At 37.3% G+C, this 23,645-nt stretch overlaps 1 protein-coding gene across 3 annotated transcripts in view; it reads right to left on the bottom strand.

Moving 5' to 3' along the window:
* ADAMTSL1 (ADAMTS like 1) overlaps window positions 1–23,645 on the bottom strand; it is a 465,052-nt gene that overhangs the window by 393,206 nt on the left and 48,201 nt on the right. For all 3 annotated transcript variants that reach the window (XM_061200460.1, XM_061200461.1, XM_061200463.1), the window contains exon 3: window positions 10,331–10,376. In XM_061200460.1, coding sequence (XP_061056443.1) covers window positions 10,331–10,376 — 46 coding nt within the window. The remainder of the gene's footprint in view (window positions 1–10,330; window positions 10,377–23,645) is intronic.

Below are 23,645 nucleotides of genomic sequence, written 5' to 3'. Positions count from 1 at the left end.
ACACATTGGAAGTCAATTTTAAATGCCTAATTAAGATCAAGGGGTTCAGATTTGAGCCTATTTGAATAAACAGGAAGATGCGACCTAAGGAGACCTTTGTGAGGGGCCCCAGGGAAGGTCTGAGACGTAGTGAGCCACTCGACTGGTTTGCCAGGTTCACACCTACTGTTTCTCCCAATGGTATTCTTAGCTTTTTCTTTCAGAAAGAGAGAGCCTTGCCACATTCCTAAAAAAGAGAAGGGACAGTCCAATGGGAAAGGTTGGATGAACTATGTCCTTATGAATGAAAATAGCCTACTTGGACCAGCTAGAAATGATGTAAGAAAGTGCCATGACTCCGAGAACCATGCAAACATCATGGGAACTTTAAATTTCTTATACTGATACACTCTGTCTATAGAGTGATTAACAATAAAACCTTAAAAGTACATGAGCTGATATTTCAGTCAAGCCAGAAACATTGGGAATCTAAGGAGATGTTTTCTCCCCCTCTTGTTTTGGGGAACAAGAACCTAAAGAAATGTTGTGTGTAGCAAGTACAAAGAATAGAAATAGACGGTGAATCGTTGGAGGAGAAGTGGTCCAGAAGAGCCGTAGGAAGCTGTCCAGGGATTAAGGAGTGACGCTGGAGGCTTATCTAACAAGAGGCCCTCAAGTTTTTCCAAAACAAGCATCTAAAAGGGGAATATTTAAATGAATTGTTCAGAACTTCTTAGTTTGAAAAATTGGAGTGTGATTATGAAAAGATTCTTTCCTATGAAATTTTTCGTTTTTTGGCAATGTTGCTTCTGTCGTAGCCAAAAGCCAGAAAAAGAGCATCGAATTACTTGAAGACTCTAGGTTCTCATAAAAAATTCAGTGTCAGTTTGATTCTACAAGCTGTAAAGAGTTGGCTGGTGCTATGGGTTTTAAGTAATGTTAGGTCAGTCTTAGCCTGCATCTGTCCATGGAAACACTCATAATGATAGCATGGAAGTTGGGGGCTGTTTCTGAAGAGCTTTAAGGAAAGAGCAGGCAGACATCTGCTCATGATGCTTTAGGCATTCATCTACTTAGGATAGTTTGGACCCATTCTACTATCCTAAAAGCTAGAAAGAAAAGGAATGGAAGTTAAAGAGATTCTTTAATAACATCATGTGTTTTTTTCATATTTCATGATTCATTTAATTAAAAATTTTTTTTGCAGTTTGTTTTTTTGTGATTTTGGTTTTTTTAAAAATTGGAGTATAGTTGATTTACAATGTTGTGTTAGTTTCAGGTGTACAGCAAAGTGACTCAGTTATACAGATATATATATATGTATATATATATATATTTTTTTCATATTCTTTTCCCTTATAGGTTATTACAAAGTCTTGAGTAGAGTTCCCTGTGCTATATAGTAGGTCCTTGTTGGTTATCTATTTTGTATATAGTAGTGTGTATATGTTAATCCCAAATTCCTAATTTATCCCTCCCCTGCCTCCTTTCCCCTTTGGTAACCATAAGTTTGTTTTCTATGTCATGTGTTTTTAAAACCATGATATTTATATATCACTACAATAAAAGGGATCATAAAGAAAACCAATGAGCTATAGTATATTTACATCAAATTTTTTTCTTATTATTACTACAACAAACTGTCGATACCGTTTTTTAAAAATGTAAAAAGAAGCACTACAGCTATTTCATCTTTTTAATCAATCAACAGTTGAGTGAGGTATGTGTGTGTGGTGAAGAAGACAATGCTATGGGCTGTGTTATGTGGCACCCAGTGTCCTATATGGAAATAGAGAAACAAACTAGGCAAAATTTTCTATTGAACAATTACTTCCACTCCCAATTATCAAGGCTTCTAGTTCCTTATGCTCTCCCTGGTCAGGCATTTAAAGATATATACTGTTCATTCATTTTAGTCTTTCTCATCTCATCTGTATTCTGGCCAGTGGTCACCTCCACTGTCCATTTTCTTTTTTTTTTTTAAATTTTTTATTGTAGTTGATTTACAATGTTGTGTTAGTTTCAGGTGTACAGCAAAGTGAATCAGTTATAGATATACATATATCCACTCTTTTTTAGATTCTTTTCCCATATAGGTTATTACAGAACGTTTCCCTGTGCTATACAGTAGGTCCTTATTAGTTATCTATTTTATTTATAGTAGTGTGTATATATTAATCCTGATCTCCTAATTTATCCCTCCACCCCCTTTTCGCCTTTGGTAACCGTAAGTTTGTTTTCTACATCTGTGACTCTATTTCTGTTTTGTAAATAAGTTCATTTGTACCATTTGGATAAAGAAGATGCGGTACATGTTCACAATGGAATACTACTCAGCCATAAAAAAGAATGAAATAATGTCATTTGCAGCAACATGGATGGACCTAGAGATTAAGTGAAGTAAGTCAGACAAAGACAAATATTATATGATATTGCTTATATGTGGAATCCACTCTCCATTTTTTTTTGTGCATCTCAGTATTGCCAGACTAAGTCCTAACACCCTCCTGACCACGTACTCTGTAAGGGCAAGTTCTCTAATCTCAGTCAAACCCTCTCTGCTACTACTAACAGTTCTTTTATTTTGCTTTGCTGGCTTCCACTCAATTTCCCCAGTGGCTATGCTAGGCCTTCATGCTTACTGTCCCAAGTCCAACTTCCCTCCTTCCCTTTCAGCAGAGGACTTAGAAGACTTCTCTATAGAGAACCTTGAGCTTGTTCATCACGAGTAGCCTCAACTTGTCTCATCTTCAAAAGCTTTCTATATCCTCATCCCTTCTTTCTCGATCTGTGTCTGTTTTTTTAAGAATAGAGTGTATGTCTTTTTCCTTTATCAAGAGTCCTTCTCTTCTTGTCACCCAATGTCTGCTTTGGGACCTGTGGCATCAGGTATAACCTCACCTGCACATATCATCAATCTCTCCCTCCAGATCAACTCATCTCTTAAGGGGTCTCTTATTTAAACAAACAAACAAAACAACACGCCCTCCCACCCTTCTGTGACTCTACAAATGATGAAGTGTCTCTGTTAACACTTTATAAGAATAACTTAGACCTATTGATTCCATTTCCTCATTAATACGCTATACCCACTGCCATCTTGATTCTATTCCTAATACACTAGAGAAACTGCTCCCCCACTGGCCTTTTTTTTTTTCAGACTTCGACCTTCTGGCAACATTTATCCTACAGAACATCTTCAAGAATTCTCTCTTATTTCTTCTGCTACCTCTTTCATAATGCTTTTTATGGCTTATCTCTTACTATGTCCTCTTTCTTCCTGAGTACAGACATGCACCAAAGTTCCAAGGTTCCCTTCTCTCATTATTCTATTTGCTCTCCCTACAAAAACTACTGCCAAATCTTTAAATTCTGTATTTCTTGTTTTGTGCTTCTGTCTCTTGAGCCCCGATCTCTTTCCTCAGATCAGATCCCCCCTTAACCTAGTTGAATATAACACCTACAAGTCCAGCCCGCATATCAAATTCAACACTGTCCCTAAATCAAATTTACTATTTTCCTCTCCGAAACCTCCTCTCAATATTCGTACTTCTGATAATGACATTCACTGTTCTTCCAGAAGATGGGTACTCATTTTGTATTCAACAAATATCTACCTCATGCTTAACATATGTAAGTCAGCAGTTCTAGGCACTGGGGACGAAGGAGTGGACAAGGTCAATGAGGCTCTATCCTCATGGAGTTTACATTCGAGCGTGGGAAAGCAGAACACCAACAAGTAATCAAATAAGATAAATTCTGGTAGAGATAAGTCCTTTAAAAAAAAAAGTAAAATGTGGTTGATTGACTATTGTGAGGAATGGGGCCAGGCAGTGGGACCACCACATTAGATAAGGTGGTCAAGGAAACCTCTTTGAGGAAATGGTATCTGAGCTGAGATCGGAATAAGGAAGATGCCCATCATGCAAATATCAAAGAAAGAGCTTTTCCAACAGAGGGATCAGGAAGTGCTAGAGCTCTAAACATGCATATGCCTCTGTTTCCTTTATTCCCATTTCAACTCATCACTCTCATTTAAATCACTTGTTAAGTTGTGCAGAGTGACCTTAATTTTGATCTCTCCTATATCTATTTCCTCCTGGTTTCAGCCCTCATTACTTCTTGCTCCCCACCTGTTTCTTGTTCCAGTGCATCCCTCACATCACCACAGAATTAAACTTCCTAAAGTGGAACTCTACAATATCCTTCTCTTGCTCCACAATCTCTGGTGACCCTCCATTATTCACTGAACTAATATAAACTCAGAAGCTTAACATTCAAATCTGGTCATGGTGTAACCTCAAAATATCTTTCAAGTCTTCTCTTCCATACCGCTAAGCACAATCCTACCCAAATTCATGTTCAGAAAACACCTTCAACATTCTTGTCTTCAAAGTTGCCCATTATGTCTCCTCCATTTGGACTGGTTGTCATCTGCTCCCACCCAATCTGAGCCAGTCACAGCGCTCCTAGCCTTCTTAGCCCTACCTCAAATCACCTCCTCCTTGAAGGCCCTTCAGATTTCTCTCTGCTTTTAACCCACAAGAACTTTATCCCTTTCTTACTACGTTTGTCATATTTTGCCCTAGGATGTGGTTATGTGCACATCTGTCTTCTCTTTCTACATCCATTACCGTAAAACAGATGTTTTAAGACAGTGACCACATGCTATTTATCCTTGTAGTAGTGCCATGCCTCACACAGTTGGCATTGAATAGTATTTGCTAAACAAATGAATTTGTCAAATCTGAGTTTGATTAACTGATATTTATTTCATGATACCCAAGTGGTTTCCCTTTTATCATTCCTCTTATTTGTTCTCAAGAGACCTGGATGTGAAAAGCCAGAAAGCAGAGAGGAAACAGAGAGAGTCCTTATTCTGAAGTTTCAATCTGGCCAAATGATTGAAGTTTGTATTGAGGAACATTAAAACTACCTATTTTTTTGATGTGCATAATCCATACACTGTGAAATAAATAACTCTTGGTGAAATACTAATTGGTTGATTTCTGCTCAGGATACGTGGAACTCCTTAGCATTAGTCAGTGCTTAAAAAAATACCTTATCACCCGGGCTCCTTGGTGGGGCTAATGGCAGACTCTGGGAGGGCTCATGCCAAGAAGTACTTCCCAGAACTTCTACTGCCAGTGTCCTTGTCCTCACGATGAGAGACAACCACCCCCCACCTCTGCAGGAGACCCTCCAATACTAGCAGGATACCCTCATCCACCAGAGGGCAGACAGCAGAAGCAAGAAGAATTACAATCCTGCGGCCTGTGGAACAAAAACCACATTCACAGAAAGACAGACAAGATGAAAAGGCAGAGGGCTATGTACCAGATGAAGGAACAAGATAAAACCAAGAAAAAACAAATAAATGAAGTGGAGATAGGCAACCTTCCAGAAAAAGAATTCAGAATAATGATAGTGAGGATGATCCAGGACCTCAGAAAAAGAATAGATGCAAAGATCGAGAAGATGCAAGAAATGCTTAACAAAGACCTAGAAGAATTAAAGAACAAACAAACAGAGATAAACAATATAATAACTGAAATGAAAACTACACTAGAAGGAATCAATAGCAGAATAACTGAGGCAGATGAACAGATAAGTGACCTGGAAGACAGAATGGTGGAATTCACTGCTGGGGAACAGAATAAAGAAAAAATGAAAGAAAAAATGAAAAGAAATGAAGACAGCCTAAGAGGCCTCTGGGACAACATTAAACGCAACAACATTCGCATTATAGGGGTCCCAGAAGGAGAAGAGAGAGAGAAAGGACCAGAGAAAACATTTAAAGAGATTATAGTCGAAAATTTCCCTAACATGGAAAAGGAAATAGCCACCCAAGTCCAGGAAGAGCAGAGAGTCCAATACACAATAAACCCAAGGAGAAACATGCCGAGACACATAATAATCAAACTGGAAAAAAATAAAGACAAAGAAAAATTATTGAAAGCAGCAAGGGAAAAATGACAACATAAGGGAACTCCCATAAGGTTAACAGTTGATTTCTCAGCAGAAACTCTACAAGCCAGAAGGGAGTGGCATGATATACTTAAAGTGATGAAAGGGAAGAAACTACAACCAAGATTACTCTACCCGGCAAGGATCTCATTCAGATTTGATGGAGAAATCAAAAGCTTCACAGACAAGCAAAAGCTAAGAGAATTCAGCACCACCAAACCCAGCTCTACAACAAATGCTAAAGGAACTTCTCTAAGTGGGAAACACAAGAGAAGAAAAGGACTTACAAAAACAAACCCAAAACAATTAAGAAAATGGTCATAGGAACATACGTATCGATAATTACTCTAAACATGAATGGATTAAATGCTCCAACCAAAAGACACAGGCTTGCTGAATGGATACAAAAACAAGACCCATATATATGCTGTCTACAAGAGACCCACTTCAGACCTAGGGACACATACAGACTGAAAGTGAGGGAATGGAAAAAGATATTCCACGCAAATGGAAATCAAAAGAAAGCTGGAGTAGCAATACTCATTTCAGATAAAATAGACTTTAAAATAAAGAATGTTACAAGAGACAAGGAAGGACACTACATAATGATCAAGGGATCAATCCAAGAAGAAAATATAACAATTATAAATATTTATGCACCCAACATAGGAGCACCTCAATACATAAGGCAACTGCTAACAGCTATAAAAGAGGAAATTGACAGTAACACAATAATAGTGGGGGACTTTAACACCTCACTTACACCAATGGACAGATCATCCAAAATGAAAATAAATAAGGAGACAGAAGCTGTAAATGACACAATAGACCAGATAGATTTAATTGATATTTATAGGACATTCCATCCAAAAACAGCAGATTACACTTTCTTCTCAAGGGTACACAGAACATTCTCCAGGTTAGATCATGTCTTGGGTCACAAATTAAGTCTCAGTAAATTTAAGAAAATTGAAATCATATCAAGCATCTTTTCTGACCACAACGGTATGAGATTAGAAATCAATTACAGGGGAAAAAAACGTAAAAAACACAAACACATAGAGGCTAAACAATACGTTACTAAATAACCAAGCAATCACTGAACAAATCAAAGAGGAAATCAAAAACTACCTAGAGACAAATGACAATGAAAACACGACGATCCAAAACCTATGGGATGCAGCAAAAGCAGTTCTAAGAGGGAAGTTTATAGCTATACAAGCCTACCTCAAGAAACAAGAAAAATCTCAAGTAAACAATCTAACCTTACACCTAAAGGAACTAGAGAAAGAAGAACAAACAAAACCCAAAGTTAGCAGAAGGAAAGAAATCATAAAGATCAGAGCAGAAATAAATGAAATAGAAACAAAGAAAACAATAGCAAAGATCAATAAAACTAAAAGCTGGTTCTTTGAGAAGATTAACAAAATTGATAACCCATTAGCCAGACTCATCAAGAAAAAGAGGAAGAGGACTCAAATCAATAAAATTAGAAATGAAAAAGGAGAAGTTACAACAGACACCACAGAAATACAAAGCATCCTAAGAGACTACTACAAGCAACCCTATGCCAATAAAATGGACATCCTGGAAGAAATGGACAAATTCTTAGAAAGGTATAACCTTCCAAGACTGAACCAGGGAGAAATAGAAAATATGAACAGACCAATCACAAGTAATGAAATTGAAACTGTGATTAAAAATCTTCCAACAAACAGAAGTCCAGGACCAGATGGCTTCCCAGGTGAATTCTATCAAACATTTAGAGAAGAGCTTAACACCCATCCTTCTCAAACTCTTCCCAAAAATGGCAGAGGAAGGAACACTCCCAAACTCATTCCATTAGGCCACCATCACCCTGACACCAACACCAGACAAGGATACTACAAAAAAAGAAAATTACAGACCAATATCACTGATGAATATAGATGCAAAAATCCTCAACAAAATACTAGCAAACAGAATCCAACAACACATTAAAAGGATCATACACCATGATCAAGTGGGGTTTATCCCAGGGATGCAAGTATTCTTCAATATATGCAAATCAATCAATGTAATACACCATATTAACAAATTGAAGAAGAAAAACCATATGATCATCCCAATAGATGCAGAGAAACCTTTTGACAAATTTCAATACCCATTTATGATAAAAACTCTCCAGAAAGTGGGCCTAGAGGGAACCTACCTCAACATAATAAAGGCCATATACAACAAACCCACAGCAAACATCATTCTCAATGGTGAAAAAATGAAATCATTTCCTCTAAGATCAGGAACAAGACAAGGATGTCCACTCGCACCACTATTATTCAACATAGTTTTGGAAGTCCTAGCCATGGCAATCAGAGAAGAAAAAGAAATAAAAAGAATACAAATTGGAAAAGAAGAATTAAAACTGTCACTCTTTCCAGATGACATGATACCATACATAGAGAATCCTAAAGATGCTACCAGAAAACTACTAGAGCTAATTAATGACTCCGGTAAAGTAGCAGGATACAAAATTAATGCACAGAAATCTCTTGCATTCCTATACACTAACAACAAAAATCTGAAAGAGAAATTAAAGAAACACTTCCATTTACCATTGCAACAAAAAGAATAAAATACCTAGGAGTAAACCTACCTAAGGAGACAAAAGACCTGTATGCAGAAAACTATAAGACCCTGATGAAAGAAATTAAAGATGATACCAACAGATGGAGAGATATACCATGTTCTTGGATTGGAAGAATCAATATTGTGAAAATGACAATATTACCCAAAGCAATCTACAGATTCAATGCAATCCCTGTCAAATTACCAATGGCATTTTTTACAGAACTAGAACAAAGAATTTTAAAATTTGTATGGAGACACAAAAGACCCCAAATAGCCCAAGCAGTCTTGAGGGAAAAAAGCAGAGCTGGAGGAATCAGACTCCCTGACTTCAGACTATACTACAAAGCTACAGTAATCAAGACAATATGGTACTGGCACAAAAACAGAAACATAGATCAATGGAAAGAGATAGAAAGCCCAGATGTAAACCCACACACCCATGGTCAGCTAATCTATGACCAAGGAGGCAACGATATACAATGGAGAAAAGACAGTCTCTTCATAAGTGGTGCTGGGAAAATTGGACAGCTACATGTAAAGGAATGAAATTAGAACACTCCCTAACACCATACACAAAAATAAACTCAAAATGGATTAGAGACCTAAATGTAAGACCAGACACTATAAAACTCTTAGAGGAAAACACAGGTGAACACTCTTTGACATAAATCACAGCAAGATCTTTTTTGATCCACCTCCTAGAGTAATGGAAATAAAAACAAAAATAAACAAATGGGACCTAATGAAACTTCAAAGCTTTTGCACAGCAAAGGAAACCATAAACAAGACGAAAAGACAACCCTCAGAATGGGAGAAAATATTTGCAAACGAATCAACGGATAAAGGATTCATCTCCAAAATATATAAACAACTCATGCAGCTCAATATTAAAAAAAGAAACAACCCAATCCAAAAATGGGCAGAAGACCTAAACAGACATTTCTGCAAAGAAGACATACAGATGGCCAAAAAGCACATGAAAAGCTGCTCAACATCACTAATTATTAGAGAAATGAAAATCAAAACTACAATGAGGTATCACTTCATAGCAGTTACATGGGCATCATCAGAAAATCTACAAACAACAAATGCTGGAGAGGGTGTGGAGACAAGGGAACCCTCTTGCACTGTTGGTGGGAATGTAAATTGATACAGCCACTATGGAGAACAGTATGGAGGTTCCTTAAAAAACTAAAAATAGAATTACCATATGACCCTGCAATCCCACTACTGGGCATATACCCAGAGAAAACCATAGTTCAAAAAGACACATGCACCCCAATGTTCATTGCAGCACTATTTACAATAGCCAGGTCATGGAAGCAACCTAAATGCCCATTGACAGACGAATGGATGAAGAAGATGTGGTACATATATACAATGGAATATTACTCAGCCATGAAAAGGAACGAAATTGGGTCATTTGTTGAGTCGTGGATGCATCTAGAGACTGTCATACAGAGTGAAGTAAGTCAGAAAGAGAAAAACAAATATCGTATATTAACACATATATGTGGAACCTAGAAAATGGTACAGATGAACCGGTTTGCAGGGCAGAAATTGAGACACAGATGCAGAGAACAAACGTATGGACACCAAGGGGGGAAAGCGGCATGGGGGTGGGGGTGGTGGTGGGATGAATTGGGAGATTGGGATTGACATGTATACACTGATGTGTATAAAATGGATGACTAATAAAAACCTGCTGTATAAAAAAATAAATAAAATTAAATTTAAAAAAAATACCTTATCATAATCATAGAACCTTAATACTTACCACATTACTGCATGTTCTATATCGGATATTTCTTCCCTCACAGCTCCTAGAAAAAAAAACAACAACTCATTACTACCTATGAAGAGCCCAAAATTTTAACTGTTTTGTTATAAAAACCATTTCCTCTCAATACCAATGTAAAAGCCTCTCTTTTCTTCTGAGTATGCTCTGAGAGGAATTACTATCAAATGTTAAATTGAGCAGATCTAAAGGAGTTGTATACATAAATTGATTTCTCTATGAGGGTTGAAACTAAGCATTAATTTTGCTTCAAAAGTTGTCAAAGTAAGTACTTATAGTGAGTTCTTATTTAATCAAATAGATTTAATGCAAGGTTTTCTGAAAAATATTAATATTAAATGAATCCTCTCTTAATTATTTCTGGTATAAAACTAAAGATAGGTTTCACTAATATGATAGAGCTTACATTTAGAATATGATAAAAATTGGACTTAACATTCAACATGGCTTTTAAAATTACACATCTAAGAATATGAAAGTCATAATTCTTAAAGAATTATCTTCATTTCTAAAGTATATCCTCACTGTGGAGGTTTTAGAAAAGAAAGACGACGCAAAAGAACAAAAATCCCCCATAGCTGTCTCATCTAAAGATAATCACTATTATTTTGATTTATTAATTTCTTTCTGGTGCAGAGGAAATAACATCACTTATACAATTTCATAGCTTAAAATAAAAATTTAAAAATTTTTGGAGGTATTTTTCCACACTACTAAATAACTTTAAAGACATCCTTTTGAGAGCTACATACTATTCCATCAAATGATATAACTTGTGTAATCATTCTTCCATTTCTTGTCATTTAAGTAGTTTCTAACTTGGGGTTTGATAAGTGATCGTGTGATAAACCGTGTCCATGCATATGTTTTATCCAAGTTTCTGACTATGTCTTTAGGAGAGATAAGTTTCTAGAAGGGGAATTACAGCACTAACGGGAATGAACTTTTATAAAGCTCTTGATAAATATTGCCAAATTGCATTCCATAAAGGTTGTACCATTGCATACTCCCACCAGCAATACATGGGAGTTTCCATTTTACTGAACTTTTGTGAACAAAAACAATCAATTTTTTATTAACTGTTCAATGATGACACTTAAGAACAGCAGTACTCTGCTCTTTCAAAATAAGTCACACTTATAAAAAAACAAGTAAAATATGAAATTCTGAGAGAATGATCATACTAATAACTAATAGTTATGGAATTCCAGGCATATTTCTAAGTTTGTTATATGTATTAATTTATTTACTCTTCTCAAGAACACTGGGAGACAGGGTACTATCATTATACCCATTTTACAGAAGAGAAAATGGAAGCTTAGGGAGGTTAAGTAACTTGCCAAAATCACACAACTATTAAGCAGTAGAGCTGAGATTTGAAACTGAGCCATTCAGAGCTTACACTCATAACCATGATGCTCTACTGCCCCCTAATTCACTTGTTTGTTCAGCGCACTCCCATTGAGCTCCTATTATATACTGGGCAATACATTTACTTCTGGGAATACAAAGAAGAATGAGCATGACTTGGTCTTCGTTATTAAGAAAATTATTCATATAATTCAGTGTAAAAAATGCTAGATAGTATTTGTGTTAGGTCTCAAGAACGTCATCAAAAAGAAAAATGTCATCTGAAAAGACAAGTACACAAAGGCTATCTTAGAGAGGTAGAAAGGTCCCAGGCTTGAAGACTTGACTGTAACCAGATTGACTATATTAATATGCACTCAACAGTAGAATGTAACAAAGGAAAAAAAGGGCTGGCCAGAATCAGAGAAAAAAAGGAGAATGGAAGAGATACTAGGTTGCCAGTGCCCAGCCCAGCAATGTCCCAGGCTAAGGGCCAATGAACTTCACGTCCTCCCGATCCCCTTGGCTAGGCTGTTGCTATCACAGTCCAGATGCCTCACACTAACCTAGTTGATGCCAGTGAATTTTTTGCTCATCCCAGAAATATCCCTCATTTCAATGCCATGTTGATCGAAGCAATTTGCCAAGAGTGGTCTGTTTTTACATGACTGCTAAGAGGCAGAGGCGCTGGTCATGCTGACATGGGAATGGTCCATGTTATGGACAGTTCTACTTTTCACTGTAAGTTAATAAATTGGCATTTTAACTTGAAATATTAACCTCACAGGCCAAGTCATTGCGAGCCCACCTCCAAGAGAAGGATTTGTTCTTGGTGTGATTGCTGAAAAATATCAGGTTTCTGAGTTTAAAAAGATGAGAGCTAGGCTCCAGTTGATGGTAAATTTACAAGGTAATTAATGCTATGGCCTGGAGGCCTTTGGTAGCATGCCATGTAGACATCAGTGTTGGCTGAATGTGATATGTTTTTCAATTTTGAAATTCCTAGTGCATATGTGACATACTGTAGTGGTTGAGAGTACCCAGTTTGAATGCAGAATCTTCTTTCTGGAATCCTGATTCCTTAGTTTCTATACCTCAGTTTTGTCATCTGTAAAATGGGATAACATTACTTATCTCCTGAGATTATTATGAGGAGTAACTGAGTTAATATTTGTGAAGCACTTCAAACAGTGCCTCACACATAGTAAGCATTATATAGACATTTAACAAATAAATTAATTATGTAATAGATGTAAAAATATAATAGATATTAAAAGAGGGTGAAGGATATGTGGAGAAGAAACCATAGGCAAAGGAATAGAGGAATGAAAAGATAAGGTGTGTTTGTACATTTTCAAGCAGTTTGGTTGTGTAGTTTTGGGTGTATGTGGGGAACTGAAAGAGATTAAAAAAAGCCTTCTAACTGTGAACTTTGCAATAGGCAGAGGGGAACCACTGAAGGTTTTAAAACAAAGGAGATCCAATGATGACTTATTGCCTTAAAAAAGTGAACTCCGGCATTAATCATGAAGACCTTAAAATGCTATGTTTTTCACCCTCCTTTTATTTTCTTTTCCTAACCTTATCTCCCTGAAAGGAATAATGGAAACACATCTGAATTAGGAGTTTGACAATCTGAGTCATAGACTTTGCTCTTCCGCTTGCATAAGCCTCTTGTCCTCTCAGGGTTTTTGCTTCCTCATCTGTCAACCGGATATCACTGTATATGGAAATGGCAGTGCCTAAAGTTGTTATCACCAACTGAGATAACTCACGAAAGTTCTATCCAAACGTCAATGGGGTTATTAGAGATAATGCTTACTAAAAAAATTAAAAAGCAGAAAAACATCTAGTTCGATAATTTAAATGAGCCTTTTCCCAGATATTTTAAACTATGAATACCTACTACGTATGTTCTAAAAGCATCCTTGAGATGGACCTAGAGATTATCATACTAAGTGAAGTAAGTCAAATAAAGACAAATAGTATATGATAGCACTTATATATGGAATCTAAAAAAATAATATAATTAAACTTATTTACAAAACAGAAACAGACTCACAAATATAGAAAACAAACTTACAGTTACCAAAGGGGAAAGGCGGGGGAGGACAAATTACGAGTTTGGGATTAACATATACACACTACTATATATAAAATAGATAAACAACAAGGTTTTACTGTATAGCACAGGGAACTATATTCAGTAGCTTGTAATAACGTACAATGGAAAAGAACCTGAAAAAGAATACATATATATAGATAGATAGATAGAGATATATAGATATATAAATACAGATATCTGAATCACTTTGATGTATGCCTGAAACTAACACAATATTGTAAATCAACTATAGTTCAATAATTTAAAAAAAGCATCCTTGGGTAATAGGAAAAGTAAGTATATAATGTAAAAGATTGAATTAAATGCTTCTCATTTAGCAAAAACAAAACAAAAACAAACGGCAGTGGGGGAGGAGAGGGGTTCCCATGCTAGGAGGGGCCCACCCACAGACTGGGGATTAGCAGGGACAGGGAGAGACCTTCAGGGGATCAGGGGATCAGAGGGGAATGTGGATAGTGTTTCCCCCCCCAACTCGGGCCTGGCGAGCCTGCTGAGGTCCCGGGCCTGAACCGCCATCCTCCAGGGCCCCCTCTGGCCATGCTGAGCCTAAGCCCCGCCCCCCACCCCACCCCCAGGGCCTTTTCTGGCTGCACAGTTCCTGATCCTCAGCCCCGCCCTCCCTTGCCTACCCCTCCGACGCCCACCAAGGCCTTTTCGGGGTTTTGTTTTGGCTGTTGTGGTTCTGTTTTGCCTTTTTCTGTTGTTTCACTTATATTTTTATTTTTTGTAATACATTTTTTATTTTTCTAATTTTATTTTATTTTTATTCTTTGTTATTGTTCTGCTCCGTTTTGTTTGTTGCCTTTCTTTTTTTTTGCCATGCTGCGCAGCTTGCGGAATCTTGGTTTCCAGGCCAGGGGTTGGGCCTGAGCTCCTGTGGTGGGAGCATGGAGTCCAAACCACTGGATTAACAGAGAACCTCAGACCCCAGGTAATACTGATCAGTGTGAGGTCTCCCAGAGGTCCTCATCTCGGCACCAAGAGCCCGCTCTACCCAACTGCCTGCAAACTCCAGTGCTGGATGCCTCAGGCCAAACAAGCAGTAAGACAGGAACACAGCCCCACCCATCAAAAAAATGAGACAAAAAAAATATGTTACAGACGAAGGAGTAAACATCAAATACAAGACCAAATAAATGAAGAGGAAATAGGCAACCTACCTGAAAAAGAATTCAGAGTAATGATAGTAAAGATGATCCAAAATCTTGGAAGTAGAATGGAGGCACAGATTGAGAAAATACAAGAAATGATTAACAAGGACCTAGAAGAACTAAAGAACAAACAAACAGTGAGGAACAGCACAATAACTGAAATGAAAAATACACTAGAAGGAATCAATAGCAGAATAACTGAAGCAGAAGAACAAATAAGTGAGCTGGAAGACAGAATGGTGGAAATAACTGCTGAAGAGCAGAATAAAGAAAAAAGAGTGAAAAGAAATGATGACAGTCTCAGAGATCTCTGGGACAACATTAAACGCACCAACATTCGAACTACAGGGGCCCCAGAAGAAGAACAGAAGGAGAAAGGGTCTGAGAAAATATTTGTAGAGATTATAGTCAAAAACTTCCCTAACATGAAAAGGGAAATACCCATCCAAGTCCATGAACTGCAGAGTCCCAGGCAGGATAAACTCAAGGAGAGACATGCTGAGACACATATTAATCAAACTAACAAAAATTAAATACAAGAAAAATATTAAAAGCAGCAAGGGAAAAGCAACAAATAACATACAAGGGGATCCCCATAAGGTTATCAGCTGATTTTTCAGCAGAAACTCTGCAGGCCAGAAGGGAGTGGCAGGACATATATAAAGTGATGAAAGGAAAAAACCCACAACCAAGATTACTCTCCCAGCAAGGATCTCATTCAGATTCGATGGAGAAATCAAAAGCTTTACAGAAAAGCAAAAGCTAAGAGAACTCAGTACCACCAAACCAACTTTACAAGAAATGCTAAAGGAACTTCTCTAGGCAGGAAACACAAGAGAAGAAAAAGACCCACAAAAACAAACCCAAAACAATTAACAAAATGGTAATAGGAACATACATATTGATAATTACCTTTAATGTACATGCATTAAATGCTCCAACCAAAACACACAGACTGGCTGAATGGATACAAAAACAAGACCCGTCTATAGGCTGTCTATAGGAGACCCACTTCAGACCTAGGGACACATACAGACTAAAAGTGAAGGGATGGAAAAAGATATTCCATGAAAATGGAAATCAAAAGAAAGCTGGAATAGCAATACTGACATCAGACAAGATAGATTTTAAAATAAAGATTGTTACAAGAGACAAAAAGACACTACATAATGATCAAAGCATCAATCCAAGAAGAAGATATAACAATCATAAATATTTATACACCCAATATAGGAGCATCTCAATACATAAGGCAAAAGCTAACAGCCATAAAAGGGGAAATCTACAGTAACACAATAAAAATGGGGGACTTTAACACCCCACTTACACCAATGGACAGAGCATCCAGACAGAAAATAAATAAGGAAACACAAGCTTTAAATGACACATAAGACCAGATAGATTTAATTGATGTTTATAGGACTTTCCACCTGAAAGTGGCAGTTGTTCTCACATGCACATGGAACACTCTCCAGGATAGATCACATCTTGGGGCACAAATCAAGCCTCGGAAAATTTAAGAAAATTGAAATTGTATCAAGCATCTTTTCTGACCACAATGCTATGAGATTAGAAATCAATTACAGGGAAAAAAAACTGTAAAATACACAAACACATGCAGGCTAAACAATACACTACTAAATAACCAAGAAATCACTGAGGACATCAAAGAGGAAATTAAAAAATACATAGAAACAAATGACAATGAAAACACGACAGCCCAAAACCTATGAGACGCAGAAAAAGCAGTTCTAAGAGGGAAGTTTGTAGCAATTCAATCTCACCTCAAGAAACAAGAAAAATGCCCCCCCCAAAAAAATCTAACCTTACACTTAAAGGAACTAGAGAAAGAAGACGACAAACAACAAAATAACTGAAGGGAAAGAAATCATAAAGATCAGAGCAGAAATAAATGAAATAGAAACAAGGAAAACAATAGCAAAGAAAATAAAACTAAAAGCTGGTTCTTTGAGAAGATAAACAAAATTGGTAAACTTTTAGCCAGACTCATCAAGAAAAAAATGGTGAGGACTCAAATCAATAAAATTAGAAATGAAAAAGGAGAAATTACAACTGACACAGCAGAAATACAAAGGATCGCGAGAGACTACTACAAGCAACTATATGCAAATAAAATGGACAACCTGGAGGAAATGGACAATTCTTGGAAAGGTACAACTTTCCAAGACTGAGCCAGGAAGAATTAGAAAATATAAACAGACCAATTGCAAGTAATGAAATTGAAAGTGTTATCAAAAATCTTCCATGAAATAAAAGTCCAGGACCAGATGGCTTCACAAGTGAATTCTAACAAACATTTAGAGAAGAGCTAACACCTATCCTTCTCAAAGTCTTCCAAAAAAATTGCAGAGGGAGGAAAACTGCCAAACTCGCTCTACAAGGCCACCATCACCCTGATACCAAAACCAGACAAAGATATCACAAAAAAGAAAATTACAGACCAATATCACTGATGAACATAGACACAAAAGTCCTCAACAAAATTCTAGCAAACAGAATCCAACAACACATTAAAAGGATCATACGCCATGATCAAGTGGGATTTATCCCAGAGATGCAAAGATTCTTCAATATAAGCAAATCAATCAATGTGATACACCATATTAACAAATTAAAGAATAAAAACCATATGATCATCTCAATAGATGCAGAAAAAGCTTTTGACAAAATTCAACACCCATTTATGATAAAAACCCTCCAGAAAGTGGGCATAGAGGGAACCTACCTCAACATAATGAAGGCCATATATGAGACACCCACAGCAAACATCATTCACAATGGTGAAAAACTGAAAGCATTTCCTCTAAGATCAGGAACAAGACAAGGATGCCCACTCTCACCACTATTATCCAACATAGTTTTGGAAGACCTAGCCATGGCAATCATAGAAGAAAAAGAAATAAAAGGAATCCAAATCGGAAAAGAAGAAGTAAAACTGTCACTGTTTGCAGATGACATGATACTATACATAGAAAATCCTAAAGATGCCACCAGAAAACTAGTAGAGTTAATCAATGAATTTGGTAAAGTTGCAGGGTGAAAAATAAATGCACAGAAATCTCTTGCATTCCTATCCACTGATGATGAAAAATCTGAAGGAGAAATTAAGGAAACACTCCCATCTACCACCACAACAAAAAGAATAAAATACCTAGGAATAAACCTACCTAAGGAGGCAAAAGACCTGTATGCAGAAAACTATAAAACACTGATGAAAGAAGTCAAAGATGACACAAACAGATGGAGAGATATACCATGTTCTTGGATTGGAAGAATCAACATTGTGAAAATGACAATACTACCCAAAGCAATCTACAGATTCAGTGCAATCCCTATCAAACTACCAATGTCATTTTTCACAGAACTAGAACAAAACATTTTACAATTTGTATGGAAACACAAAAGACCCCGAGTAGCCAAAGCAATCTTGAGAAAGAAAAACGGAGCTGGAGGAATCAGGCTCTCTGACTTCAGACTATATTACAAAGCTACAGTAATCAAGACAGTATGGTACTGGCACAAAAACAGAAATATAGATCAATGGAAGAGGATAGAAAGCCCACAGATAAACCCATGCACCTATGCTTACCTAATCTATGACAAAGGAGGCAAGGATATACAATGGAGAAAAGACAGTCTCTTCAATAAGTGCTGCTGGGAAAACTGGACAGCTACATGTAAAAGAATGAAATTAGAACACTCCCTAACACCATACACAAAAATAAACTCAAAACGGATTAAAGACCTAAATGTAAGGCCTGACACTATAAAACTCTTAGAGGGAAACATATGAAAAAACACTCTTTGACGTAAATCACAGCAAGATCTTTTTTGACCCACCTCTTTGAGTATGAAAATAAAAACAAAAATACACAAATGGGACCTAAAGAAACTTAAAAGCTTTTGCACAGCAAAGGAAAGCATAAAGAAGACGAAAAGACAACCCTCAGAATTGGAGAAAATATTTGGACTAATTTCCAAAATATATAAACAGCTAATGCAGCTCAATATAAAAAAAAACAAACAACCCAATCAAAAAATGGGTGGAAGACCTAAATAGACATTTCTCCCAAGAAGACATACAGATGGCCAAGAAGCACATGAAAAGATGCTCAACATCACTAATTATTAGAGAAATGAAAATCAAAACTACAATGAGGTATCACACTGGTCAGAATGGCCATCATCAAAACATCTACAAACAATAAATGCTGGAGAGAGTGTGGAGAAAAGGGAACCCTCTTGCACTGTTGGTGGGAATGTAAATTGATACAGCCACTATGGAGGACAATATGGAGGTTCCTTAAAAAACTAAAAATAGAACTACAGTATGACTCAGCAATCCCATTACTGGGCACATACCCTGAGAAAACCATAATTCCCAAAGACACATGCACCCCATTGTTCACTGCAGCACTATTTACAATAGCCAGGCCATGGAAACAACCTAAATGTCCATCGACAGAGGAATGGATAAAGAAGATGTGGTACGTATATACAATGGAACATTACTCAGCCATAAAAAAGAACGAAATTGGGTCATTTGTAGAGATGTGGATGGACCTAGAGTCTGTCATACAGAGTGAAGTATGTCAGAAAGAGAAGAACAAATATCATATAATAACGCATATATGTGGAATCTAAAAAAGTGGTACAGATGAACCTATTTGCAGGGCAGGAATAGAGACACAGACATAGAGAACAGACGTGTGGACACAGTGGGGGATGGGAAGGGTGGGATGAATTGGGAGATTAGGACTGGCATGTATACACTACCATGTGTAAAACAGATAGCTAGAGGGAACCTGCTGTATAGCACAGGGAGCTCAGCTTGGTGCTCTGTGATGACCTAGATGGGTGGGATGGGGGAGGGGGTGAGAGGGAGGTCCAAGAGGGAGGGGATATATGTATACATATAGCTGATTCACTTCGTTGTACAACAGAAACTAACACAACATTGTAAAGCAGCTATACTCACCACCACCCCCCTCAAAAAAAAAGTTGAGCTGGACTTCCAGGGGAGTATCGTCATCCCGAGTCTGTCTGTTACCGCTCACTCGAGATAAGCCTTAAGAAGACTCTCTGATTCCCAGGAAATGTGACTCTTTGTTCCTGCCATCTACAATTTGATGTCTTCAAAAAAAATTCTATCCCACTCACCAGTCTCCCAATCCCAGAGAATCCAAGTTTATATGGGCAATCATAAGGCAGACAGGTACACCCTTTCAATTTGCTGTTCCCACACTGATTTGCTGTCTTTCAAATGCTGGCACTTTTCAAAACTACAAAATCACCCTCATTTTAGATAAATGTATCATATTCTATATAAAGAAATGTTGTTACTTTCAATCTCATTTGGACTTTAGCCACTTTTTGATCAGTGGTTCCTGCAGAAATAAAACTATTAAGAAAACAAACAAACACAAAACATAGCAAAGAAAAAAACACTTGCCACCATTTCCAAAGTACATCCTGTAATTATCTAACACCTAATATTGATTTGCAAATAATTTAATTCTGCTCCTGAGTTAAGTCTTCCCTTCACTGTATTGTATTACTTTTTGAGTGAGAGCTTATTTAATTTGAGTGAAATATGATAGTAAAGTGGTAATGTTTGAGTTTGGAAAAGTCCTTGTTATTAAAAGACACTATCAAATTGTGGACAATAATATTAATATTAACGTCTACTATATACTGAGTGTCTGCTATAGGTATCTGGTCCAGTATTAGGTATTCTGTGCACATTATCTCTAATTTTCCAACAACCGAAAGGCTTTATTATTCCCACTTAATAGATAAGAAAACTGAGGTTGAGAAAGACTAGGAGGCTGAAAGCCATATACCGACTCAGGAAAGAGAGAACCAGGGATTGGAACCCAGGTGTGTCTAACTCTAAAGCATATACAACAACAATAATAATACAAAAGGAACAAGATGTACTCAAGACGTGGAAAATCCTAACACTAGATTAAACCTTGGAGGCTGAGCCTGGGGGTTAACTGCACCTTATTTTCCACATCAGTGCATAACCTGCTTCTCAATTCTGGTAAAGCCAGTAAGTAAATGACATCTAGATACACACTGTACATTGGGAACATCTCCAAGAGAACCACACTCGGCAGTAGAATGTAATGTGAAAGAACTTCAGTGCAGAAAAGCTTGTATTTCTTGAAAGTTCAAGTTTGTTAAATCGGAATATCAATTTTACTTAAGTAACAAAGTGACTATTCCACTGCAAGGACTCTAACTCTTGCCGAGCATGAATTTCTTCACTGAAGGCATTTATCTGGGCATAAAAGCCTCATCTGAGAATTATGCAGTAAAAAATATTTTCTTCTGTTTTTTAAAAAAATTCTTAAAAAAACAGTTAATATAAAACAGCTGAAAGATTTTCTTCATATTTTAACAAAATAAAATTCACCTCTGGAAATGAAAACAAACATTAGAAATTTCAGTCCAAAATGGTTTCTGAGGAAAGTTATAGGCCACCAATGACAAAGGATTTAAGTAAATGCATCTGCTCAATGAAAACTATGAAACAGTTACAGGACTATATTTAGTGAGTTAAATATTGTACCAATTAATGAATCAGAAACTGGTTCAAGTATAAAAGAACAAAATATAAATAAAAATATACTTTAAACCAAATTTGTACAGAAATTTCCTTATTTATATCAGCTCTTTACTCCTAATCAGTCACTTATTAACGTTGACTTAGTTCCTTTTCTCAAAAAAGGAAATCACCTCAACATCAAGCTATCATTTGTGATTTATTTTAATTCACTTATAATGAGATTAGTATAGGCTTGAAGCATACTTTATCGGTCTCCAATTAACACATAACAAACCATCCAAACTCTTCCAATACTTAACATCCTAATGTTATCTTAGTTTCTATTACCATAATTTAACAACCTTAGAAGAGAGGAATTGCCATGGAAAATTAAAAGCTCTCTTTGCAGGCTTTAGCCATTTGTTGGCTTTTATCCCCCCTGCTTACATAAATCTTTAAAAGAGGAAGGTATACTCATTCATCTCTCATTAAGAATAAAAAGGATCTGGTAAATACATCAATTTAAATTAAAAATTCTTCACATCTCCTCTCTAAGTAAACAGATCCTTCTGGTGACACAACCAGATTCATCCTTCGTGTTAGTGAACCGTTACAAGAAAATCTGGTAAATGTGTATATTAAATGCCAGAGTTCTTAAGGACAATTGCACTTGTATTAGGCTCATGAAGCTTTGCCTTTGATTTTCAAAAAACCAAAGAGTGCTGCTAAGTAAGAACAGGTTACTGTATTTCTCTGAGTACCTCCTGCCTTTCAAATACAGACTCACGGGCAAAGAATTCTGAAGTAAGACAGTCCATCTACTGATCTCTCTCTCCTGTTGTGGTCATCCAAAAGGACACTCTGAGCTCTTTACAAGAGAACAGACATAAAACCATGTCAGCAATTCACGCCAGAAGGACTCTGGGTCCTTTAGACCATGGGTCTGAAAATGACCATGAATTGGACAAGCCCAGCAGATGGAGAGCCTCAGCCGGGGCTTCACGGAGTACTGAAACACTGATTTCCTCCTTCACTTCAAGTGAGCCTTTCAGTACTCACGGGAGCCATAGTGCAGGAGGGTGTCCCTAAGGAGCCGGTTAAAATACTTCGCCATTTCTAGGGCTTTTTACAAAGACCTCAAGAGGAATAACAAATTCTGAGAACACCCAAGAGAACGAAGTGCAAATGCACTGCTGGGCTGCTTTTCACGTTCCACGACGTATTATCGTAAGAGTTTCTTTCGGGAAACAAAACTTGATACCAATGAACTTGGCCATTAAAAAGGAAGCTATACGAACCTGCGGACACGGTGTGTGAAGCTATCCTCAGATGCTCACTACCCTAATCTGTGGGTCAAACTGGATGCTGAAAACCTAGGGGCTAGAACTGGAGTCCGTGCACCACAGATGGTTAGTGGTGGTCTTGCTTTGCACGGAGAGAAAAGGAGTTAGAAGACACGCCATCCCTGTGCATCTCCTAAGTCCCGAGTTCTCATTTTCCCCTTATCTCTCTCTGTCTCACTCTTGTGCTTAAAAAAGTCATTCTTTAATGCTCTACATTTTATTCCATGTTTAAAATAATTATTTAATTCTAATTTAGAATGTCTTTCATGAGAATCAAAATGAGCCTTTTTCATGTGGAAACTTTGTGTGGCACTTGGTCCCAACAGGATGAGTCGATTCAGCACTGTCCCTTCTTCAAAAAGTAACTATGGGGGCTTCCCTGGTGGCACAGTGGTTGAGAATCTGCCTCCTAATGCAGGGGACATGGGTTCGAGCCCTGGTCTGGGAAGATCCCACATGCCGCGGAGCAGCTGGGCCCGTGAGCCACAACTACTGAGCCTGCGCGTCTGGAGCCCGTGCTCCGCAACAAGAGAGGCCACGATAGTGAGAGGCCCGTGCACCGCGATGAAGAGTGGCCCCCGCTTGCCGCAACTAGAGAAAGCCCTAGCACAGAAACGAAGACCCAACGTAGCAATCAATCAATCAATCAATAAATCTTTAAAAAAAAAAAAAAGTAACTACGTAAAAACAGAGAGTAGAATGGTGATTACCAGGGCCTCGGAGGCATGGGAATTGGGGAGATGTCCTTTAA

The sequence above is a fragment of the Eubalaena glacialis genome, chromosome 9, assembly GCF_028564815.1.
Source record: "Eubalaena glacialis isolate mEubGla1 chromosome 9, mEubGla1.1.hap2.+ XY, whole genome shotgun sequence".
Lineage (NCBI taxonomy): Eukaryota > Metazoa > Chordata > Mammalia > Artiodactyla > Balaenidae > Eubalaena > Eubalaena glacialis.
This window is presented reverse-complemented; position numbering and strand designations above follow the sequence as displayed.